At 46.2% G+C, this 22,645-nt stretch overlaps 1 protein-coding gene across 4 annotated transcripts in view; it reads right to left on the reverse strand.

The window, feature by feature from the left end:
- Positions 1-7,209, reverse strand: part of PIGT (phosphatidylinositol glycan anchor biosynthesis, class T) — a 12,504-nt gene extending 5,295 nt beyond the window's left edge. Inside the window, exons 1-9 of one of the 4 annotated variants that reach the window (XM_006839250.1) lie at positions 6,946-7,209; positions 6,092-6,269; positions 3,545-3,672; positions 3,227-3,327; positions 3,043-3,129; positions 2,433-2,520; positions 2,257-2,354; positions 2,008-2,173; positions 983-1,183 (exon numbers count right to left, since the gene is read on the reverse strand). In XM_006839250.1, coding sequence (XP_006839313.1) covers positions 983-1,183; positions 2,008-2,173; positions 2,257-2,354; positions 2,433-2,520; positions 3,043-3,129; positions 3,227-3,327; positions 3,545-3,672; positions 6,092-6,269; positions 6,946-7,132 — 1,234 coding nt within the window. In that variant the 5' untranslated portion in view covers positions 7,133-7,209. The remainder of the gene's footprint in view (positions 1-982; positions 1,184-2,007; positions 2,174-2,256; positions 2,355-2,432; positions 2,521-3,042; positions 3,130-3,226; positions 3,328-3,544; positions 3,673-6,091; positions 6,270-6,945) is intronic. The other 3 variants (XM_006839251.1, XM_006839252.1, XM_006839253.1) reach the window with 3 other exon arrangements.
- Positions 7,210-22,645: the final 15,436 nt, after the last annotated feature.

Genomic DNA, 22,645 nt, shown 5'->3' on the forward strand with positions numbered 1-22,645 from the left:
ATACCCTTTGGTTGGTTGATGATGCATGGAGGGGATTGTAACCATGGCAATGAGATGATATATGATAGAATGAATGTAAAATTAATGTTCTCCCGTGTAAACTATCACATAATTCACAATAAAACATTTAAGAAAAACAAAAAACAGTCCCACAGAAAACTAATCTAACAACAAGAAGTAAATTAGGGAGGTGGGTGGGGAAAGATAAAACCAGGAGAATGGGCAGGTGGAGATGGACAGGAAAGGTGACAATCCTATTCTACTTGGGCATGTGTTTGAAATTTTCCAGATTAAAAGATAAAAACAAACAAACCAGATGCACCTACAAAAAACACAGGGGTGTTTGAATTAGACACTGAAGCTCAGCCCAGGCTTGAAAATATGGGAAACGAAACAGGTGTTTACAGAAGACATTTGCATTTGCCTGTTTGGGATACGACAGCTCCGCTTGTTAAGAAGTCTCCTTCTTTGCCATGAGCCCCCCACCCAGTCACACTCGAAGCCCAGCAACAAATGGGAAATGCTCAGTAAACAGGCATTCTCCCTTCAAAAAGACAAGGAAAGGAAATGTTAAAAGCAACGCTTCTTCACCTCTTTTTGAGAAATAAAAACCATGTGCCCCAGCGTGGCTATCTTCTTTGCTTCCAAAACCAATTTATCTAGCCAACCCTTTCTCCATCCTAAAGAGTCTGCAAATCACAAGAGACACAAGGATGTGCCTGAGCCTCCAAGAAGGAGGAGAAAAGTCAGTGAAAAAGAATATGAAGCTAGTGTGTCTACAGTCCTATTATGAATTGCTGGTACAATGGATTTTCATTAGCATACAGATTGTTTTACAAATGACTTTCAACTCTGACACAGCAAGACCACCCCTTCAATTTCTCCAGCAATTCCTAATGCTTCATGTCTGTCTGCTATTAGCTGTGCAGCAGGGATTGCCCTGAGAAGCTGGGGAAGGGAAGGGGAGAGGGCTGCTCCTCACTTGGCTTGTTTTCCTTGCCCTTGGAGGTAATGGTGAGGGTGTGCACGTAGAGCCGCAGGTACCAGGGAACGGTGTCCAGCAGCAACACGGGGAAGGCACGGTACGGGTGGGTGTTGTACAGCAGCGTGCTCAGTTCCCCCTTCTGCAGCCCGTAGCCGCTGACATAGCGCTGGGCATGCAGGAAGGGCACCGGCGGGGCCTCTGCAGGGAGGAAAGACAACCATGAATAGCTCCTAAAGGGGACGGCAAGGAGCCCTGGTGGTACAATGGTACACACTCGGCTGCCAACTCCAGGGTTGGTGATTCAAACCCACCTAGAGGCTCCACAGGAGAGCGACCCAGCGATCTGCTCCCAGAAAGATGACACTCTAGAAAACCTTACGGGACAATTCTACTGTCAGAGGGGTTGCTATGCGTCAGAATGGACTTGACAGCCCCAACACCAACAAGGAAGCATCAGCCGCTACTCCCCAGACCCTGCTCACTGTCCCAAAGCAGAGTAGGCAGGGAAAGCTCGCAGCCAGCCCTGGGCAGGTGGGTTCTGGAAGTATCCTCATCTTCCCCAGCCCACAAGCAAGGACGAAGAGGAAATGGCTACTACCTGCCAAGTACTTCCAGCCCAAACTAGACGTGCTGATGATATTCCACACCTTTCCCTGCTGATGCTGAACACGACCATAAATTAGTAACTGCTTGGTGTCTGCTTCAGTGAGAAGACATGTCTCTTGAATGCACGGTTCTTTCTGTCTTATCCACCACTCTATGACTGGCACGTCGTACAGATTCAAAACAGTATGCGTGGATTCACAAGCGCATGAACGAAGTCTGTGTCTTACAGTAATGATCTCACCCAAACCACTAGGTATGACTGTTCCCATTTTCCACATTGGGCACAAAGGCTCAGAGGGGGTAGGGATCTGCCACGTCATCAAGCTCAGATGAGGCAGAGCGCCTGACTTAGAGATCCTATTTAGCATCTTATGGTGAAGAGATCAGGCAGGTCTGCAGCCCGAGCACCCACTCACCACTGTCTGGACGTCTCTTCCACTTGAGCTGGAGGTTGAGGTGACGAGAGCTGGTGATCAGGGCTGTGTCATGCAAGTCGTAGACGGCATAGGTCTTCCGGGTGCCCAGGACAGTGTCCTGGTATGTGGTGGTGGGGGCTGGGCTCACTTCCAGTGTGTCATTGTCCTGGGGACACAGAGCAGAGCTGACAAGGGAGCAGGAGGGAGGTGGGCCCATGGACGGGGAGGCGGGCTGGAGACCTTTAGTACCTGGTTGAAGTTGGTGATGTCCACGTAGATTCGGCTCTCTGAAGCGAGGGGACAGGGCTCTGTGAGGGTTCGCGAGAACATTCGGAACAGGGACCAATCTGAAGAGCAGAAAGTGAGGCTGAGTGAGGGTCGGGCTGGGCCTGGTCCCCAAAGGCAGGGCTGTCAAGGCATCTTACCTTTCTTGCCCTGGCCTGTGGTAAAGGCGTCAAATACAACGGACAGCGTCTGCCTCAGCTCCCAGGAAATGCTGGTACAGTGTGCATCCTACCACAGGCCGACAGGAAGCAGTGAGTGGGGGTGAAACACCCACTGCCTCCAGGACGCCCACCTTGGCCCTGGTCTGTTGTGCATCTTCCCACCCACCGACTTGCTGCCTTGTGTTGCCCAATACTTTTTCCTGAGCTAGACCCTGTGCCAATAGCTTGACACGCACCATGCCATGACCCCTCACACGACCTTGACGATCAGTCATCCAGCAGGTGAGGAAGGCTAGGCTTGGGGAAATGACAGGACAGCTCACGGTCATGCCAAATGGCGAGTGACCGAGGAGCCTGCAGCCCATGGTCACTGCTTTCAGCCCTGTGCTCTGTCAGGACAGATCTCTGCTGGGTACGCGCCAGACAACCACTCTGATTCCTTGACGTGTGGCCAAAGCCCCAACCAATCAGCATCACATCTGTCACTTACCACTCGCTCAGGCCGGGCCAGACACACGGGTGACAAGCTTTATCTGCACTTGCTCTCAGGGCCCCTGGGTGATACCCACCCCTAGCCCCCAAGACTTACTCTGCAAATGGGGCGGATATGTACTGCCTGGGAGTGGTAGCTGGTGTGGAACAAGCGGTCTGCCTTGAGCAGCACAGAGAGGCCTGCCTGGAGGAGGTGGGAGGAGACAGCAAATGAGCCCTCTGGAAGGTGAGGAAAAGGCAGCTGCCAACTCCATCCACCCGTGGGCCCCCATGGGCCTCACCCTGGAGCTACAGGGTAGAAGTTTCTTCCAGGGGGTGAGGTTCTCGGTGCAGACGACCTCCCGCGGGAGCACGGCATAGCGCAGGAAGGAGTGATCCGTGCCTGCAGGAGGCAGACGGTGATCTGGGGTAGGCGACAGATGCCCACACCCCCTCCTGTACCACCAGTCCAGCGGGTGGGGCTCCTCCCCCTCTTGGGAGAAGGCCTTGGGGCCCCCACACCCCAGTGGGTGGAGGATGTGGCCAGAACTGAGGGGAGAGGAGGCAGAGGACAGGGCAAGAGGGGACGGGCAGAGAAAAAGGCTGAGGGGCACTCTCACCATTGGCCAGCCCCAGGGGCTTGAAGGAGGCCGTGGGAGTGACGGTGTTGGTGGAGTCGATGAAGTTGAGAGAGGCGCAGAAGATTCCCGAGAGGACGTTGCTAAGCTCCTGCCAGGATTTATCCACACTGCATGGAGACACAGACCCACACACTGAGCCACAGGACGAAGAGACTGTGCCCTTCACCACTGACCAGCTAGTCATGGGGTGCAGAGTGACATAGGTCCATCCGGCCCTCACATCACCACTCAAGCAAGTCCTTCTCTGTGCCGGCCATGAAGGTTCAGCTCCTGCCCTCCTCAGCCACAGCCTCCCTTGAGCTGCTGAGGCTCTGACCAGCCCCTCCTGGAGACTGTGAGGCGGTGGCAGCACCTGGCCCTAACTAGACCACGAGCACAGAGGACAAGAAATAAGTCTGGGTCAGCCATGTACCTCCCACACCACCCTGCAAAGTGTCCTCGCTCCTGAGGGCCCAGCTCAAGGATCTGCCCTGTGAAAACCCCGGGCATGAACATGCCGTCCTGTTTCTACCCTGGGGATGGGAAGTCTTAGATCTACAAGGCTCACCAAACCAGAGTTAAATGACCATTCTAGGACCCTGCAAAAACATTAAATTAAACTAAGCTTTTTTTCCAAGAGAAATAACAAAACAGGTTGGTTCTCCTTATTAATATTCTATAAAGGAGCTCTGCTAGCGTAGTGGTTACGAATCAGACTGCTAACCTCATGGTCAGCAGTTTGAAACTATCAGCTGTTCCGTGGGAGAAAGATGAGGCTTTCTGCTCCTGTAAAGATTTACAGCCTCAGAAATCCTGTACAGGGTCGCTATGAGTCGGAACCAACTCCACAGCACATAACAACAACTGAGCTCCACACAGTTTTCTAGTCCGTAATCTTTACGGATAGTAGCCCTGGTGGCATTGTGGGATGAGCACCGGACTGCTAACCTCAAAATCAGCAGTTCAAACCCACCAGCCGCTCCTTGGGAGAAAGATAAAGCTGTCTGCTGTTAATGAATGTTTAGTCTCAGGAGCCCTCCAGAATGCCCCACTATGGGTTGGAATCGACTTGATGAGAGTGGGTTCAGAAGAGTAGGTAACAAGAAGAAAAGGCACTGGACTACTAAATGCAAAGTCAGCAGTTCAAACCCACCAACCACTCCTCGGGACAAAGATGAGGCTCTCTGCTCCCATAAAGATTTATAGCTCAGAAACCCTCCATAAGGTTACTATGAGTAGGAATTGATTCGATGGCAGTGGTTAGGAAGGTCATTAACAAGACTGAAGTTATTCTGGTGGCACTGTAGGATAAGCAGTGGATTGCAAGGTCAGCAGTTCAAACCCACCAACTGATCTGCAGAAGAAACCCAGATTCCTGGTCTTGAAAAATGAGAGCAAAAGTAAGAGCAGTGAGCCCATGGCAGCAACCTATGGGGACAGAACAGCAGGTGTCCTCTAGATTGGCACCAGCTCTCTAGCCTGCTGCAGTCCCCACCCCTCCGTATCATTGCCCTAATGATACGGTTTCTTTGTTTTTGTGTAATTTTCAATTGTGTCCTGGGTGAAGGGTTACAGTCAGTTAGTTTTCCATTCAACAATTCATACACATTTTGTTTCACCTCATTGACTGCAATCCACACAATGTAACACCACTTAACCCACTTCTTGTATTTCCTGTTTTCATTTGTCCTTCTTCCCTAGGCCTTCTGATCTTTGTGCCTGGGTAAATGCTGCCCTTCTGATCTCAAATGGTTGATTTTTCTAAGGCGTGCTTACGTCCCTGTGCTACAGTTCCCCTTATAGAACTGCCTTTTGTCTGGCTGAAAAATTGAGCCATGGGGGTGAGTTCAGTTCCAGACCTGAAAGGGGACGAAGAGGCAAAGTAACAGCACTGCTGGTTTCTTACAGTGGAAGAGAGAAAGAATATTTATTTATTACTGTAAGAACATTTATTCTTACAGTAAGAGGGAAAGAACATTTATTTCTCATTCTTCTGACTCGGTAAAAATGTTTGCAGATTTCCTCACTGATGTTACCTGCCTGGCCCCATGAGTACACACAAGTCCGAAACTCTGCCTTGTTAGAGAAATCCTACTCTGGGTAAGATAATCACAACAGTTACCGGGAAATAATGTTTGTGGTCCAACAGAACTGACTAGACCCACCCCTCACCCAAACAAAAGCCATTACTTTTAAATACAGAAGTCATCAACTAGCAGCCTGTAGGACTATTCTAGTTCACAGATATGTTTTATTTGGCCCTCAGGGTATTTGTTATTATTATAATGAAATCTGAATGCCTTTTTTTTTTTTTTTTAATTCTCCAGTTTGCCACAGCTTTACCCAAGTGACTGTGCTCTATAGGAATGTGCATGTGTCATCGAAGGAGGGAGGAAGTGCATTCAGTAAAGGAGAGAATATCACTCAGCCCTATCATTCCTTACTGTCAACATCAGTCATGGAACGGCTGCCTGCAGTCCCCATAGACTATGGCAGCATGACAACATCCCCCCTGCCACGATCAACAGGATCCAAGTGTGAACTCACTCAGTAACGGTGTCTTGGAACCAGACCCAGAGCTCTGCACCTGATGGGGCTTGCAGGAAGGGTGGTCCCCAATATCGGGTCCGCCAGAAGCCTTGTGTGAGTGAAAGATGGAGCTCCCGTAGAGAATACTTGGAGACCAGCTGTCCCAGGGCTTTGGGGAAGAGCCTGTAATGAGACACTGGGGGAGGGGAAGCAGGCGGATGAAGATCTTGAAGGCAGGGCTCTTGGTCACCCTAAAGCAGCAGCAGCAGACCCCAGGATCTGGGTCAGAGAAAGCTGGATTCCAGACCAGATCTGGATTAATCGTAGTATCTTGAGCAACTTCCTTCACCTCTCTACACCTCAATTCCTTCTTGTAGTCGTTTATAGCACTAAGAACTGTCCTGTTGCTGCTTCTTGCCATCTAGTCGGTTCCGATTCATAATAACCCTGTATCGGGTTTCCTAAGAGTGACTAGTGAGCTTGAACCGCCGACCTTACGGTTCAAACCGACTTTGCAAGCACATTAACCCGCAGCGCCACACCAGGACTCCGAGAACTGTGCCTAGTATCCAGGATAAACGGTAGATACCAACAGCAGTAGCAGCATCGTTGCCAAGAGAAAACTGAAGATTTGGCATTGCTGCCTGGAGCTGCGGATAGAGCACTGGGCTGTGTCACAAGTCACTGTCCTCAGTTTCACCATTGGTACAATGGGGTCCCTCAATAAGTATCCCATCCAGTGACTGAACACTTTAGGCCCCACGCCCAGACACCAGACCCCTTGCCCATAGATTAGGCCCCGCCCCTAAGACTTGGCCCCCACCTCATCCCCAGCAGGTGCCACAGAACGCTTCCTGGGATCGGACACTTACCTCCTTCCCGTTGCAGATCCGAATCCCAGCGCGTTCGGAACTGGAATGTGGCGGCTACGTCCCCCGAAGGCAGCGGGGTGATGACGAGCTCCTCCCGTAGGCTATCGCGCGGAGGCTCTGCACGGCCCCGGCCGCCCGACCCTAGAAGAAGCAGGACCAAGAGAGGCAGCAGCAAAGCTGCCGCCATGCCTGCGGCTGCTTCCGCCTCCCAGTGCCCGCCCCGCGAAAGACCAGCATCCAATGGGAAGAGAGGTTGATAAGCAGCTTCCGGTGCCGTCCGAAAACCAGGATAGTTCTTAAACCCGTTTAATTGATTGGAACCAGACTGTAAAACATTAAGTTACTTTTGCTAAGTCTCACGCTGGTTCGACTCCTTTCGCTCACTATTTCTAGGAGCGTGAGTCAAAAGTTATCCGCATTCGGGTTATATTAAAACTTCCCTCTGTTGGCTGCACTATCCTATCAGCACTTTCCGTTCAAGATCACTTCTGTGCAGATGTATACAGTTGCATCAATTTATTTGTAACTGCGATACGAGAAAAAGGGCTGCCCCACCTGTGATTTGGAGTCCTGGTGTGGCGCTGTGGGTTAATGCGTCAGATTGCAAAGCCGTTTGAACTTCAAGGTTGGCGGTTCAAGCTCACCAGCTGCTCCGCGGAAACCCTATACAGGGTCGCTAAGGTTGTTATGGGTCGGAACCGACTCAACAACGGCACCTAACAACAACAACCTGTGATTTGCAGGAAGAGAGAGCAGCGTGCAGTGACAACATTTATTTGTGGTCTTAGGATGTACCTGGTGCTGACATTGATCCAAGACTATGGAGAAAGTGTTTTGTCATGAAGAAGTGTGTATGAATGGATAGAGAAGTTTAAGGAAGGTCACACAAGGGTCAGCCATGAAGAAGGAGCTGGACGCCCATCCATGTCCACAGCTGTTGACAACACTGAACAAGCACATGAAATGATTCTGTCGAATAGACAAGTGATAAGTGGATTACTGCAGATCATTTGCAAATCAGCCATGGATCTGCCTGTGAAATAATCCACAACAGATTTGGGTTTCGAAACATGGAAGAGCATAAACAGAAGTGTTTGGACATCTGAAACAAAATTTGGACAGATACTCAAAGGAAGGTGAAAGGTTCTTTTTTGAAAAATCGTCATGCCTGGAAAAGCTAGCGCAACAGAAGATACATCTTCAAAGAAAGATCAGCAGGAAAAACCCAAAACAAAAATGGCAATCTGATTGGCTAACTATAAGAACAAGCAAATTGTTTGCAGGGAAGCCATTTTGGCAAGCAATCAAGTCCCTTCAGGACAAATCCCCCTCCAAGACTGAAACTCAAAGGGAACACATGAGCAGGCATGTAAGCTTGCTGTCAACCACATTAGTCTATTGGTGAGTGGAAAAGGGGGAAAGGCAGCAATGAAGAAATGGGCTGAGTTCATTCATGTTTCATAGATTCCTGTTGACCTGTAGATGAGCGAGAGAAGAGGAAGGGCTGGTTGGTCCAAAGTGTGGTGAGACCTGAGGACTCCTGAGCCCATGAACAAGGACATAGCCACAGAGGGCTAAAGCTGAGAGTGAAGCATTCAGCTGATACGAAGTGAGGCGAGATGCACAAGAATGCCTAAACTTGCAGATAGTACCAACTAGAAGAAAATTTTTAAAAAAAAATTTTGATAAAGGAAACGAGTGTATATTGCTACAATTTGATGAACTTGACCTATACTTATGGATGTAGTAGCTCAAAACACCAACTGAGAGGAAAGTACTCTGCACATCAAGTATCAATCCTATCCCCTTGTATAAAGGGTAGATAGGGACGGGCAACTTAGACATTGGCTACCTAAATTGAAGGGGTGATAAAGGCACGAAGTGACTGGTTTGCAAGTTTTAAGAGGGAGTTTAAGTGTATGCAGGGGAAGATAGAGTCCCCACTGAATAGTTTTCATCTTGTCTAGACAGGTCTGGGGAAAAGAGATGGGGATAAAATTCTGATGATTCAATAGTAATTGTTACCATGACTAATTGTGACTGTCACAGCTGTAAAGGTAGAGGTTTTGTAACAAAAACAGGGGAGTAGTTAATCTTACAGTCCAGAAACAGAGGACCCTAGGACTGTCAAGGGAGAAGAACACAAGTGGAATGAGGGACCCTATCCAGAGACGCAATGACACCAGAGGCAGAGATGGGGCCATGGAGAAAGACGGCAGCTGAGGACTCTAGACTCATGGAAAGAGAGGGACTGAGGCTTGGCAGCGGAGGCAGCCTTGCAGAATGTGCCCTTTGGTTGTTTAAATTATATATTCCTGAGTGTTTCTGTGTACATCTCCCCACCCCAAAATAAGAAAAACAGATGAATGGAAGCAAATACTGTTGAATAATGATGAACTGAGGAGATTGTAATCATTGCAATTAAATGATGGTGTAAACCTATGTTATCCCATGTAAACTATCACTCAGTTCACAATACACACACACACAAAAAAAATTGTCACTAATAATGAGACGTGGATTCATCAAGTACAAGCCTGAGAGTAAATGGCAGAGTATGGAATGGAATAGCATAGTGGTTACAAGTTGGGCTGCTAACCTCAAGATCAGCAGTTCAAAACTACCAGCCATTTTGTGGAAGAAAGATGAGACTTTCTTCTCCCATAAAGATTGTTGTTGTTATTTGCCTAGGGAACTAGGCTTTTTGTTAAGCCTTTGTAAGGTATGGGGCCTTAGGTGGAACCTTCTGAGTTGGGACATTCCCACTCAAAAAGACATACAGACCAACTCAGAACTGCTAGGAAAACAGAAGCATCACATTGAAAGAAAGGCCTGAAGAAAAAAAGCTGACTGTTTGGCTGTTCGAAAATTAAGCAAGCGGTTTGCTTTGGAGGCATCAAGGCACAAAAAAATCAACCCATCAAGGAAAACCCCTTTGGAAGACTGAAACCCAAAGAGAATCGTGAGCAATCTAGTATACTTGCTAGTGACCACCTGGGGCTACTTATGAGTAGACATGGAGGAAATGCAGCAGTGAAAACATGGGCTGTTTGGCCATGTTCCATTGACACCCATTGACCTCGAGATGAGAAAGAGACGAGGAAGGCCTGGCTGGTCTGAAGTTTAGGGAGATGTGTCAACTTCTGAGGCTCTGGGCACTGACTTACCACTGGGAGCTAGAGTTGAGAGTGAAGCAACCAGCAAGTCTGAAGTGCAGTGAGGTGTGCATGAACTCCCAAACTTGCAGCTGGTAGCCATTTGACCTAGCTTAGATGGCTGGCTTACCAGAACTTGACCAGATGAAGATAAAGATTCTTGATACTATGAGCAAGTGTGAATTGCTACAATTTGATGAATTGGACCTTTGTTTATGGATAAAGTTGCTCAAAATTTCTACCGGAATGGAAGGATTCTTCATATGAAGGAACAAGCTTGTTTCCTCAATACACTGGGTTGATAGGGATGGGCAATCTAGACATTGCTTATCAAAAATGGGGGTATAAAGGCATGAAGTGGCTGATTTACAAGCTTTCATGAGTGTGCTTAGTTTCAGAATGAGTTGGGAAAGGTAGAATCCCCACTGAATGGTTTTCCTCCTTTCCAGATGGATCTGGTGAAAAGATATGGGATCTGATGCTGATAGGATTTTATGATTCCATTGTAATTGTTAGCAGGATTAATTGTGATTGTCAACTGTAATTGTATAAGATGTGTAACTAAAAAAGGGGAATAGTTAATCTTTCATTTCAGGAACAGAGGATCCCAGGACCATCAAAAAGGAGGAGCATGAGTAGACCATGAAATCCTACCTAGGAAAGCAGCAACAGCAGAGAGAGTGGCAAAGGTGATGGCTTGGGAAGATAGAGCAGCTGTGGGCACTAGGCCCATGGACTGAGAAAGGCTGTATGTCTGTGGGAAGGAGGCTGGCTTGCAGAATATACCCTAAGGACACTTAAATGAATACATGCTTTTTGTTTTGTATATGTAATCAAATATTTTGGCTTTGTTCATTTGTGAAATATAAGATGTAAAAGGGAAGCCACAGGGAGGAAGCAGGATAATTATTGTTGCAGAGAGGGGATTGTAATCACTGAGATGAAACAAAGTGTATAATGTAAAGCTGATGATCTTGTCTGTTAACCTTCACTCAATTTACAATAAAAAGTTAAAAGAAAAGAAAAAGTTCAAAAGTCAGCCACCAGCTATAAAATCGATGCTTACAGTTTTCTGGGATTTCCAAGGGCCAGTACTGGGCCACTATCAGGAAAAAGTTCAACAATCAAAAGTGCTTGTTACAGTAAGATGCTTAGTGAAGAGCAGGGATTAAATGCAGAGGACTGCTATCCAAGGGCGTTATGATTTTGCATGGCAATCACATCCACACACCTCTGCCCACACTGTTGACACTCTGCTAAAGCATTCTCCCTATAGTCCTGATCTTGCTCCATAGGACTTTCACCTGCTTGGCCCCCTGAAAGCAGCCCTTCGAGAATAAAGATTCACCTCTGATGAGAAGTTAAGACAGCAATGCACTCACGGCTCACAGCTCAGCCTAAAACATTTTAAAATAAAGAACAGATGGACAAAGTAGATTGAAAAGCAAGGAGATTATGATGAAAAATTATGTATTTGTCTTTTCTAAATTTATTATATTTTACAGCCAGAGTGCGGATACTTTTTGACTCACCATTGTAGTATCTCCATTAGCTCCGTCCTAAATCTGTTCAAATTCTCTGGTGGCAGAGCTTTTCTGTAAAATCCCCCAATCAATGGCCCTTTTGTTATAAATATTTTCAAGTAATACAGCAAAATTGAAATAATTTAACAGTGAACACATTTTCCCACCACCTAGATGCCACTGTAAACGTTTTACTATACTTGCCCTGGTGGTGCTGTGGATTTTGCACTGGGTTGCTAATTGCAAGTTCAGCAGTTCAAACTCACTAGACTCTTCACAGAAAAATGAGGCTGTGTGCACTAGTAAAGATTTATAGTCTCAGAAACCCTAGAGAGCAGTTCTACTCTAGCCTATACAGGGTCGTTGTAAGTCGGAACTAAATCGATGGCAATGAACAACGACTACTCTTGTCCTATAGGGTCTTTATGAGTCGGAATCGACTAGGTTACACTGGATTTGGTGTTATGATTTTAGCCCACTTGCTTCATCAGATATTCATCTATATATCCATGACTCTTATATTTTGATGCACTTCAAAGTAAATGGCAAACAGTACATTTTCCCCTAAAAACTTAAGCATGTTTAACATTAACTAAAGTTCAGTATTTGTTAATGTTTTTTTCTTATGTAAAATTTACATACAATGAAATGCACAAATTTGAAGTGTACACTCACTGACTTCTTGACAAATGCATACACCTGTGTACTCACACCTGTCATGCTATCAAAAAGAAATTAAAGCATTGTCATTGAGTCAATTCAAACTCACACTGACCTTGGACAGAATGGAACTGCCCCATCTTTCTCCAAAATATTCATATCATTTTATATCCCCACTAAGAATGTATGAGAGTTCCTATTGCTTCACATCTTCGTCTCTATGATTTGGTGCTTTTAACTTTTTGGTCTTTCTGACAATCTTTGGAGAAAGACATCAAGCTTGGAAGAGGGTCAGGGAAAAAGAGGAAGACCCTCAACAAGATGAATTGACACCGTGGTTACAACAATGGGCTCAAACACAGCTGGTTTTCAGGATGATAAAGGGCCTACAAACACGACAGCAGCTAACAATAAGCATCTTAGCCATTTGGGTGTGTCTGCCTGTAGTGGTGATCTCATTGTGGTTTTAATTAGCATTTCCCTGGTACCTAATGATGCTGAGCATCTTTACATGTGCTCATTGGCCATTAGGAGCTCTGTGGTGATGTAGGATAAACATGGGACTGCTTGCTGCAAGGTCAGCAATTCGAACCCACTAGGCACTCTGAGGGAGAAAGATGAGGCTTTCTGCTTCTGTAAAGATGTGCCGGGTAGGAAAACATGTACAGTGTCAGGAGCCCTATACAGGGATGCTATGAGCTGGAATTGCCTCGATGGCAGTGAGTTTGAGTGGGTTTTTTTTATTTGTTTAGTGTTGGCCATTCATATATTGTCTTTAGTCTGTCCCCTTCTAAAATGATCTTGTTTATATTTTTATTATTGAGTTGTAGGAACTTCATTGTTAAATTCCTGCTTCAGGTTTTCCACCTACCCTATAGAGAATATATTCACAAAGGATTGTGTGAATGATCTCTTAGTAAAACTCGCAACTATAATTCTATAAAGAACTAAATTTGGTGTCAGGCAGGTTAGCCAATACAGAACACACACACACACAACCAACTAGTTCAACCAAACCAACTAGACAAATCTCACAATGTCTTTTTTCCTTATGCCCCCATCCAGGTGTATCCAGTGTTCCTGCCCCACTAGTCATGGGGGAGTAGCGAGACCCTAAGCTAAGACACCAGAGCACTGCAGTAAATTATGTAATATGGGTCTTCTGGCCATACTCTGTAACTCCCACCAAATGATTAGATGTTATGTGGTGGTGGTGTGCCATCAGCGACCCTGTAAAGTGTTTCCAAGGCTGTACATCTTTTTTAAGTTTTTATTGTGAATTGAGTGATAGTTTACATGGGAGAACACCGGCTTTACACTCGTTTCATTGCAATGATTACAATCCCCTCCATGCATCTTCATTCAACAGTATTTTTTCTATTCCCTGTTGTTTTGTTTTGTTTGTTTGTTTGGGGGGTGTGTGTGTACACAAAAACACTCAAGAATATATAATCACTTAAACAACCAAAGGGCACATTCTGTAAGCCTGCCTCCTGGCCACCAGCATACAGTCCTTCTCATTTCGTGAGTCTAGAGTCCTCAGCTGCTCTCTCTTTCTCCATGTCCTTATCTCTGCCTCCATCATCTCTGATGTTGCTGCTTCTCTGGACAGGGTCCCAGTTTCTGCTCACTAGTGCTCTTCTCCCTTGATGGTCCTAGGGTCCTCTGTTCCTGGAATGTAAAATGAACTACTCCCCCCTTTATGTTACAAAACGTGTACTTTTACAGTTGTGACAGTCGCAATTAGTCATAGTAACAATTACTCACTGTTGAATCATAAGAATCTTATCCCCATCTCCTTTCTCCCGATCTGTCTAGACAAGATGAAAACTATTCACTAGGGAGTTTACCTTCCCTTGCATACTCTGAAATTAAAGTCCCTCTTGAAAACTGAGGCTGTAAATCTTTGCAGGAGCAGAAAACCTCATCTTTCTCCCTTGGAGCAGCTGGTAGATTTGAACTGTTAATCTTGTGGTTAGCAGCCCAGCGAATCCACTATGCTACCAGAGCTCCTAAAATGACTGGATAGTTGTTGCTGTTAAGTGCCATCAAGTTGGTTCCGACTCATAGCAACCCTGTATAGGTTTCTGAGGAGCAGCTGGTGGGCTTGAACTGCCGACCTTGTGGTTTACAGTCCAGTGTTTATCCTACAGCACCACACTAGGAATCCAAATTACTGGATACCACTATGCAAATGGGAGGTGCTTGTGGCACACCAAGGGGATTGTATAGTTTGTTAATCATGTAAATTAGGTGCATGGCACCCTTGTGGGGGTTGTTAAGTGCCATAGAGTTGGTTCTGAATCATAGTAAGGTTCCTGTATAGGGTTTCCTAGAAGTGGCTGGTGACTTTGAACCACTAGCCTTGTGTTCAAACAGACCTTGCGGTGCAATGCTTATCCTACAGTGCCACACCATGCAAATAAAATGTGTGGAATTCTAACAAGGGGACTGGTCAGTTTTGCCATCTCACTAAGCTTAAAATGAGCCATCCCAGAAGCAGAAAGAGGGAACTTATTTTTTAAAAAAAGAGCCAGGAATGGGGCACAGCCTTGGTACCTGGGATCCCTAAGCTCAGAACCTCCATGACCCAGAAGACAGAGAGCAGTTAACATCTTGCTGAGATGCTGTGGGAAGCAGTAGAGAAACGGTGGCAGCAGAATCAGGAGAGCAGCAAGAGACATTGAGGTAGGCTTCCAGATCCATGGAGTGAGAAAGCTGAGTGCCTTTGGGCAGGAGGCTTGCTGATGGAGAAGGCTACTTGGACACTTGGAGCTAGTTTTGCCAACCCACAGGGCTAGAGCTGAGCACCTTTACACAAAGGCTAACTGGAGCAGTAGAGTGTCTCGAGGTGCTCATCAAGAGAGCTCAAAGAGCTTTGTAACCTTTACTGAGCAGGGCAGAGGCCAGGCTGAGAAGCTGAGAGGTCTGCCTGCAAACACAATGGAGAAGACACTGTTCTGATGAAAGCACTGTATAGCCTGGGTTGTCTCTGCCTCTAAATTGTAAATTGGTGCTTTCCTAGTAAACCCCATAATTGTATTGTCTGAGTTCTGTGTGGTCATTGCAATGAATTATTGAGCCCAGTAAAGAGGGCCGTGGGAGGGACAGTTGGTGTCAGAATTGGTAAAAGTTAGAGGGAAGGAGACGTGTGTGATCTCTGCCTCTTAGGGGTCAGTCAGCCTTGGGCTGTTGGTTGTGATCCTTCTCCCCCTCGTGAAGTTAGGGGAGGTCAAACACCTCCACAATGCCATTTTCACACCAGACACATCTGAGGTCAGATTCCCAAATCAGCCTTTAGTCCATATGAGCTTGATCAATTTGAGCGTAACTTTTACTCAAACGGGGAAAGCCTGCTTGTGGAGTTGCTAGAAGGATTAGAAAATCTGTACATACACAAAGGAACTGGAATATAGTGTGTGCTTAATAGCAGCAGTTACTAACATTTACTCACACAATGCTCCGCGGTAGGTCCAATTATCTCTGTTTTGCAGATACGGTAAATGGTAAATGAAAGATAGAAACTGAGCCTACTTGCCTAAAACCACAGCGAGTCACAGACCCAGGACTTGAGTCCACACTGTTACCCTCAAAGGAAGAATAAAGTGGCAGCTGTTATCATCTAAGGATGACACTTTCTAAGCTTGGTTCCCCCTTTTTAACTGTCTCCAGCATTCAAGACTCAGCTCAATACCTTCGATGGAGACTGTGTTCATGTTCTCCCTCTCCGATGTGTTTTTGTCAGTTCACCTACAGCCCTTGTCACATTGCACTTCAGTTATCTGTTCCTTGTCTGCTCGTGGCAGCAGAATCAGGAGATTCTGGTCACTGTTTCCTAAGCAAGGCTAGCACACAGCTATCTATGCCCATTCAATTATGTGTGAAGGAATGGACAAACGGACAAGATGGACAAGCACAGGTTCATGTTATCCCCACTCTGCTCACAGAATCAACTTCTGTGCCTTACTGGGGATTGATGCCAGTGTGAGCTCTCTAGGAAATCTTTACCAGAGCAGAAAGCCTCATCTCTCCCTTGGAATGGCTGGTAGTTTCAAATTGCTGACTTTGAGGTTAGCAGCCCAACTCCTAACCACTATGCTACCAGAGCTCCTTAAGAAGGAGGAGTTTATCTTTTTATTCCCCCTTCCCAGCATCTGTCAAGATGCCTACTCTATAAGACATCTATATAGCAGACAGCAGCTACGCTGTCACTTGGAGGCTGTGGTGTGCTTTTATATGGGCTTTCCAGTCATGATCTTTTAACGCCCACCAAATGACTAAGTGGGACTATGCAAATAAGGCCCTTGTAGTCCACCAAAGGGGTTGGACTGCTTATAATTCAAAATTATGCAAATATGTTTGCAGCTCTTGCAGGGGTTAAGTGCCGTTGGGTTGGTTCTGACCAACTCAATGCAGTGGCAGCAGCAGCACCAGGAGCCTGGAAGGAGATGACGCAGTGGGCTTCCTGGCCCGTGGAGTGAATGAGGCTTCAGGGGTGTGCCAGAGAGCGAGAGCTGAGCGCCTTCTAACCTAGGCTTACTGTGCAGTGGTGCTTCCAGGCACTTATTGGAGGTGCTAAAAAGCTTGAGGACTAAGGTGCGCCTGACTGGAGCCGTGGTATTTTCAATAACCTCATAAGCATACGAAAGCTGGACAGTGAATAAGGGATACCAAAGAACTGATGCATTTGAGTTATGGTGTTGGAGGAGAATATTGAAAGTACCATGGACTGCCAAAAGAACCAACAGATCTGTTGGAAGAAGTGCAGCCAGAGTGCTCCTTGGAGGCCAGAATGGCCAAACTTCGTCTCTCATACTTCGGACATATTGTCAGGAAGGACCAGTCACTGGAGAAGGATATCATGTTTGGTAAGGTGGAGGGTCAGAGAAAAAGAGGAAGACTCCCAGCGAGATGGATTGTCAAAATCGCAGTATCAATGGGCTCAAGCGTGGCAACAATTGTGAGGTTGGCCCAGGACCGGGCAGTTTTTCGTTCTGTTGTGCACAGGGTCGCTATAAGTCGGTACCGACTCAATAGTACCTAACAACAACAATAACAACAGGCTTGTAACACTTGCCAGAGCAAGGCAGAGGTTGAGGATCAGAGAGAGGCCTGCTGTGGTTTGTCCTATTCCAACATTTGTATCCTGTGTCGTTTCTGATGAATTGTATTTTGTTACTTCCCTAATAAAACCCATAGTCATGAATATCGCTTGTGAATTGTGTGGTCATTGAATTATTGAACCCAGAAGAGAACTAGGGAGCGGAGGGAGAGCTCCTGTTAGAATTGGTAAAGATTGGAGAGTGGAGGTTTGTTTGAACGCTACTTCACAGAAATCAGCCCCAGGCTATGGTTCATCTTGATTTTCTCCTCTCTTTTGTGATGTCAGACAAAGAGGACTGATGATACACCCGCCACAACATCCTTACAGAGGCTGAAAGCTGGATGCCTTGCCTCAGAGTTGGCTCCAAACCATCTTCCCAACTCCAAGGGCACTGCGTGGCCTCAAAACCCAGTCAGCTGGTCATGCTGGCTCTGAAGGCCAGCCAAGACCCTGTGGTTTGGCAGGGGGAGGTCATTGTCCCAACCAGGAAGTGGTCCTGGGGTTTGAGCTGGCCCTCACAGGGGATAGGACTCTTGGCGCTGAACTGAAGGCTTCCCATAGGCTCACAAACAATTCTACCTCTCAAGAGGGTTGTAGATCTTAGCACCATGTGCTTGGGGTACTAAGAGATTTATTAACATGTCGATGACAGCCACCCAGTGATTACAGCTTCCATGGTTCACCCAGGAGCGCAGGAGCTGAGAGCCTGCAGTAGGAGGGGTTATAGCCCAAGGAAAGGCTCAGTGGCCACAGTGCAGCAGGACATAGTGCCTGCCTGGCTTCTCCAGGGGAGGACAGTGGAGAAGGTCCAAGAGGACAGAAACCACGTCCTCTTTGTGCAACAAAGTCAAAGGAACCCAGAACAGCCCCAAAGACTGACACGGAACTGGGCCCTAGTCCAGTTTAGTACATGATCTCAACTTGGATGCAGAGGCTTGGAGACAAAAGGTATTCACTCTACAAGCTTCCCAGAGACTGGAAAAGTCTGCATGCTCTGCCCATAGATGTGTCCGCTTCTTTGGAGGTCCCACACGTTTTTCACTAGCACTGGAAGAGCAATGAGCAGCAGTCACTTAAATGGCCCCCTGCAGGGGCGGAAGTAGGATGGGATGGATGGGAAGAATGCAGCCCTGTTCCTCAGCCTGGGTGATATCAAAAGCTTTGTGGTTTAGGCTAAAGTCGCAGATCCCATGCTGGTGTTCAATGTACAAAAGGAGATGGATTTTTTTCTTTTTCCCTGATGTGAGAAATGAGGTTTTTGTTTCTGAAGGCTGGGTCCTAGCACCCCTTACACTTTCATTCACCTCTCTCACCCTGGGCAAGCTCATTCACCTCTCTCACCCTGAGCAAGCTCATTCACCTCTCATCCAGAGCAAGCTCATTCACCTCTCTCTCACCCTGAGCAAACTCATTCACACCCATGGCATCCATTCCCACCTCTACACTGACAACTCATCTGCTGATTTCTCCAGCCTTTCTCATCCTAATCCCACACTCATGGGGTCAAGTACCTACTCAACATGTCCTCTTGGATATTTCAAAGGCATCTCTAACTCGCAGTGTCTGCTCACCCAGTAAGAAGGTAAGTATGGACTTACTTGTGTTTACTTATTAATCTGTAGTGAACAATTTCATATTTTTTCACATCAAAAATTCTGCTGACATCTCTGTCCCAACCCTGCATCACCCTCCTCCAGAATCAAAAGCCTCTTTTCACATGTATAATCCCAAATATGATGCTGTAGGAAAAGCACTGGACTGCTAACCACAAAGTTGGTGGTTCAGACCCACCAGCCACTCCTTGGAAACCCTATACAGGGTCACTATGAGTTGGAACCGACTTGACAACACTTAACAACAGGGACAGAGTATCCAGTAAACAAGGCAACCATGGGGTTGTTGTTGTTAAGTACTGATGAGTCAGTTCCAACTCATAGAGACTCTGTATAGGGTTCCCGAGGAACAGCTGGTGAGTTTGAACCACTGACTTTTCAGTTCAAACCAACCTTGCGGTTCAGTGCTTATCCCACAGCACCACACTTGTGCTTAATTATTAATCTGGGAAGGTAGTGGCTCTGTAGGATAAGCACTGGACTGCTAACCACAAGGTCGCTGGTTTGAACCCACCAGCTGCTCTGCAGGAGAAAGACAAGATTTTCTGCTCCCTCAAACATTTACCGCCACAGAAATCCTACACAGGATTGTTGTAAGTCAGAACTGACTTAACAGCACTAAATAACAACCATTATCTAATCTTTAGAGAACAGTTTCACATTTTTCACCATTATCAAATATGTGGTAAAAATCTTTGTAAAACTGTTTACTACAGATTAGTAAGTAAACACAAGTAAGTCTCGGCTTACCTTGCTTGTTGGGTAATCCATCCTGCTAACTCACCATAGCCCAGACTATAACTATGACCTTCCTGAACCTGGTTCCCATCTGGGTGTTACAGGAGATAGAAAGTGTGGGGGCACCCTTGACCCCCTTCCTCTTGCACACACACCTTGCACACCCAACCAACAAGACTTGAAGAATTTGCCTCCTAAACATCTCTCTATTGTCTCCTTTTCTCCCTCCACACCCCTGCGCCCTAGCCAATTACCTTTTATCTAGACTGCAGCTATCATCTCCTGGTTTCCCAGCACCCACTGGGGTTCCAGTACTCTACAAGGAAGCCTAGCCACTGGTCCTACTCATCTTAGTTCTCCAGTGCTGCTAGGACAGAAATGGCACAAATGGATGCCTTTAACAAACAGAAATTTATTTTCTCACAGTTTAGGGAACTAAGATTCTAAATTCCGGGTTCCAGCTCCAGGGAAAGGCTTCTTCTCTGGTGGGTTGGAGGGCTTTCTCTCTTCTGCTCTTGGGCAATCTTTATGTGCTTGCCATATCTCTTTCCCTGCTAGCTTGTATTTAATCTCTTTTATATCTCAAAATACACCCTACACTCAAGATACACCCTACACTCATCCTGCCTCATTAACACAACAAAGACAACCCATTCCCAAATGGGATTACAACCAGAGGCACAGAGTTAGGATTTACAACACATATATAGGGGGGACATAACTCAATCCCTAACATTCCATCCTTTGCACCCCCAAATTCATGCCCTTGCCACATGCAAAACACATTGACCCCACCACTTCTCAAAAATTTTAAATCAACTACAAGTCCAAAATCTCATCTTCTGAATCATTCGAATCAAATATGGGTGAGAGTTTCAGTTTATTCTATCCTGGGGCAAATTTCCTCTTCACCTGTAAACCTGTGAAACCTAAACTATAAGTTTCCACAGTACATGGGTTGAACAGGCACAAGGTAGGTATTTCCATCATAAATGCGGACATTGGAAGGAAAGAAGGGATAGCACCGAACAAGTCCAAAAGCCAGCAGAACACATTACATTCGCTCTCTCACAACTTGAAAAGAACCCCATTTTCTGAGCCTATTTGGATAACGGCCCCATCCTCTGGGTTCTAGGTGGAGGACCCCTCTGCTTCAACTCTGCCTTCTAAGCCTTCTGGGATGGCAAATTGGTCCCCTAGACTTTGGGCAGCCCCACCCCGTCAGCTCTGAACTGCGGTGCCATATGCCAGTGGTTACCATAACAGCAGCCCATACTCCAGAACCAAATTGGCAAAGATCCAACTCTTTGAAACACAGGAGGCTGTGGCCCTTCTGAGATTCCAGAGATCACGGCCGCATCCTCTGAAGCTGAAAAGCCCTTGCTTTCCAATCTCCTTCCAACAGTTTTGCAGATTTCTGAATTGTTCCAGGATGGTCCCTTTCTCTGACCTGTTTCCTGCCTGTAGGATTCCATGATGCACACACCATTCCTTCTATGTGATATCTAAGCTGATGGGTTTTCTGCTGAGGTAGTTGGTTAGCTCCATCAGTCACAGGCTTAATCTCTTTACAAGAAGATTGTGTAGCCAAGACGTTGGTGAACATTCTAGGGCAGGTGTCCTTAGTTTATACAAAAGAACCTTTCAAATCTTTTTTTTTTTTAAATTAAATGTTTTTATTTTGGATTGAGTGAAAGTTTACAGGGCACATCATCAGCTTCACATTCAACCATTCATATAGCTTGTTTCATTACACTTGATTATTATCCCCTCCATATATCATCAGTTAACAGTGTTTCTCTCTATCCTCTTTAGCTTTTTTTTTTGGATGTGGGGGGACTTGCCTTTTTGGAATTACAGTCTCGGCTTTTAGGGAAGGTTTTTACATTTGTTTGTGGATATCCAGGGCTCATGTATGAGATTACTAACAAGCATTACTGAATAATCAGATGAGGGACAGTTTGCTATGTCTACTAGGTAGCTAAAGTCTGATCCTCAGAGCCTATGGTTTGGACGGTCAACAACGCTTGGGCCCACAAGGGCTTGTCAAATCTTTTAAGTTCTATTTTCATTTTGCATAGCTCAGTTTCAAGTCCATTTCTTTTCACTTACATTTTACTATAAGCAGTAAGGAGAAAATACAAAGCCCCTTTAAGATCTTGCTCAGAAATCTCATCAACCAAAAATATCCAAGTTCATTCCTTATAGTCTCTACTTCCCGTCAAACACTTGGACATAATTGAGACAAGTTCTCTGCCACTGCCTAAGATACATCACGCTTCCTCCCGTGTCTAATCGCATGTTCATCATTTCCTTTTAAAGCCTCATCAGAGGCACATTTAACATTCTTTCTAGCAACTTCTGCTGCTGGCGCCATGGCAGAGACTTTCTCTACAGCTCTCTTTACATCCTTCTGAGCAATCACTGGAATTGCCTTTGGCATCCAGAATTCTACTAAATCTCTCTTCAAGACAATAGAAGCTGTTGCTATTGTTGTTAAGTGTGGTTGAGTCAGTGCCGACTCATAGTGACCCTGTGTAGGGTTTCCACAAGGAGCAGCTAGTAGAGTTGAACCACCGACCTTGTGGTTCAAATCAACATTTGAGTCTACTGCTCATCCTCCAGTGCCACATCAGGACTGCATGCTTTTTCTATTAGGCACCTTAAAACTCTTCCATATTTTAGGTATCTGTGAAAGGGGCACCCCACTTCTCTGTTTCAAATTCATAGTTCTCTGGTGCTGTTATAACAGAAATGCCCCAAGTGGATGGCTGCGACAAATGTAGCCTCTCTCAGCTTAGGAGGCTGTTAGTTCTAGAGGAAGGTCCATGTCTCATCGGAGCGTCTACTCCTAGATAATCCATGTGCGGGGCAGCTCTCATGCCTCTTCTCTGCTTGCTAGTTAGT

Source organism: Chrysochloris asiatica, unplaced genomic scaffold (assembly GCF_000296735.1).
Source record: "Chrysochloris asiatica unplaced genomic scaffold, ChrAsi1.0 scaffold00023, whole genome shotgun sequence".
Classification (NCBI taxonomy): Eukaryota; Metazoa; Chordata; class Mammalia; order Afrosoricida; family Chrysochloridae; genus Chrysochloris; species Chrysochloris asiatica.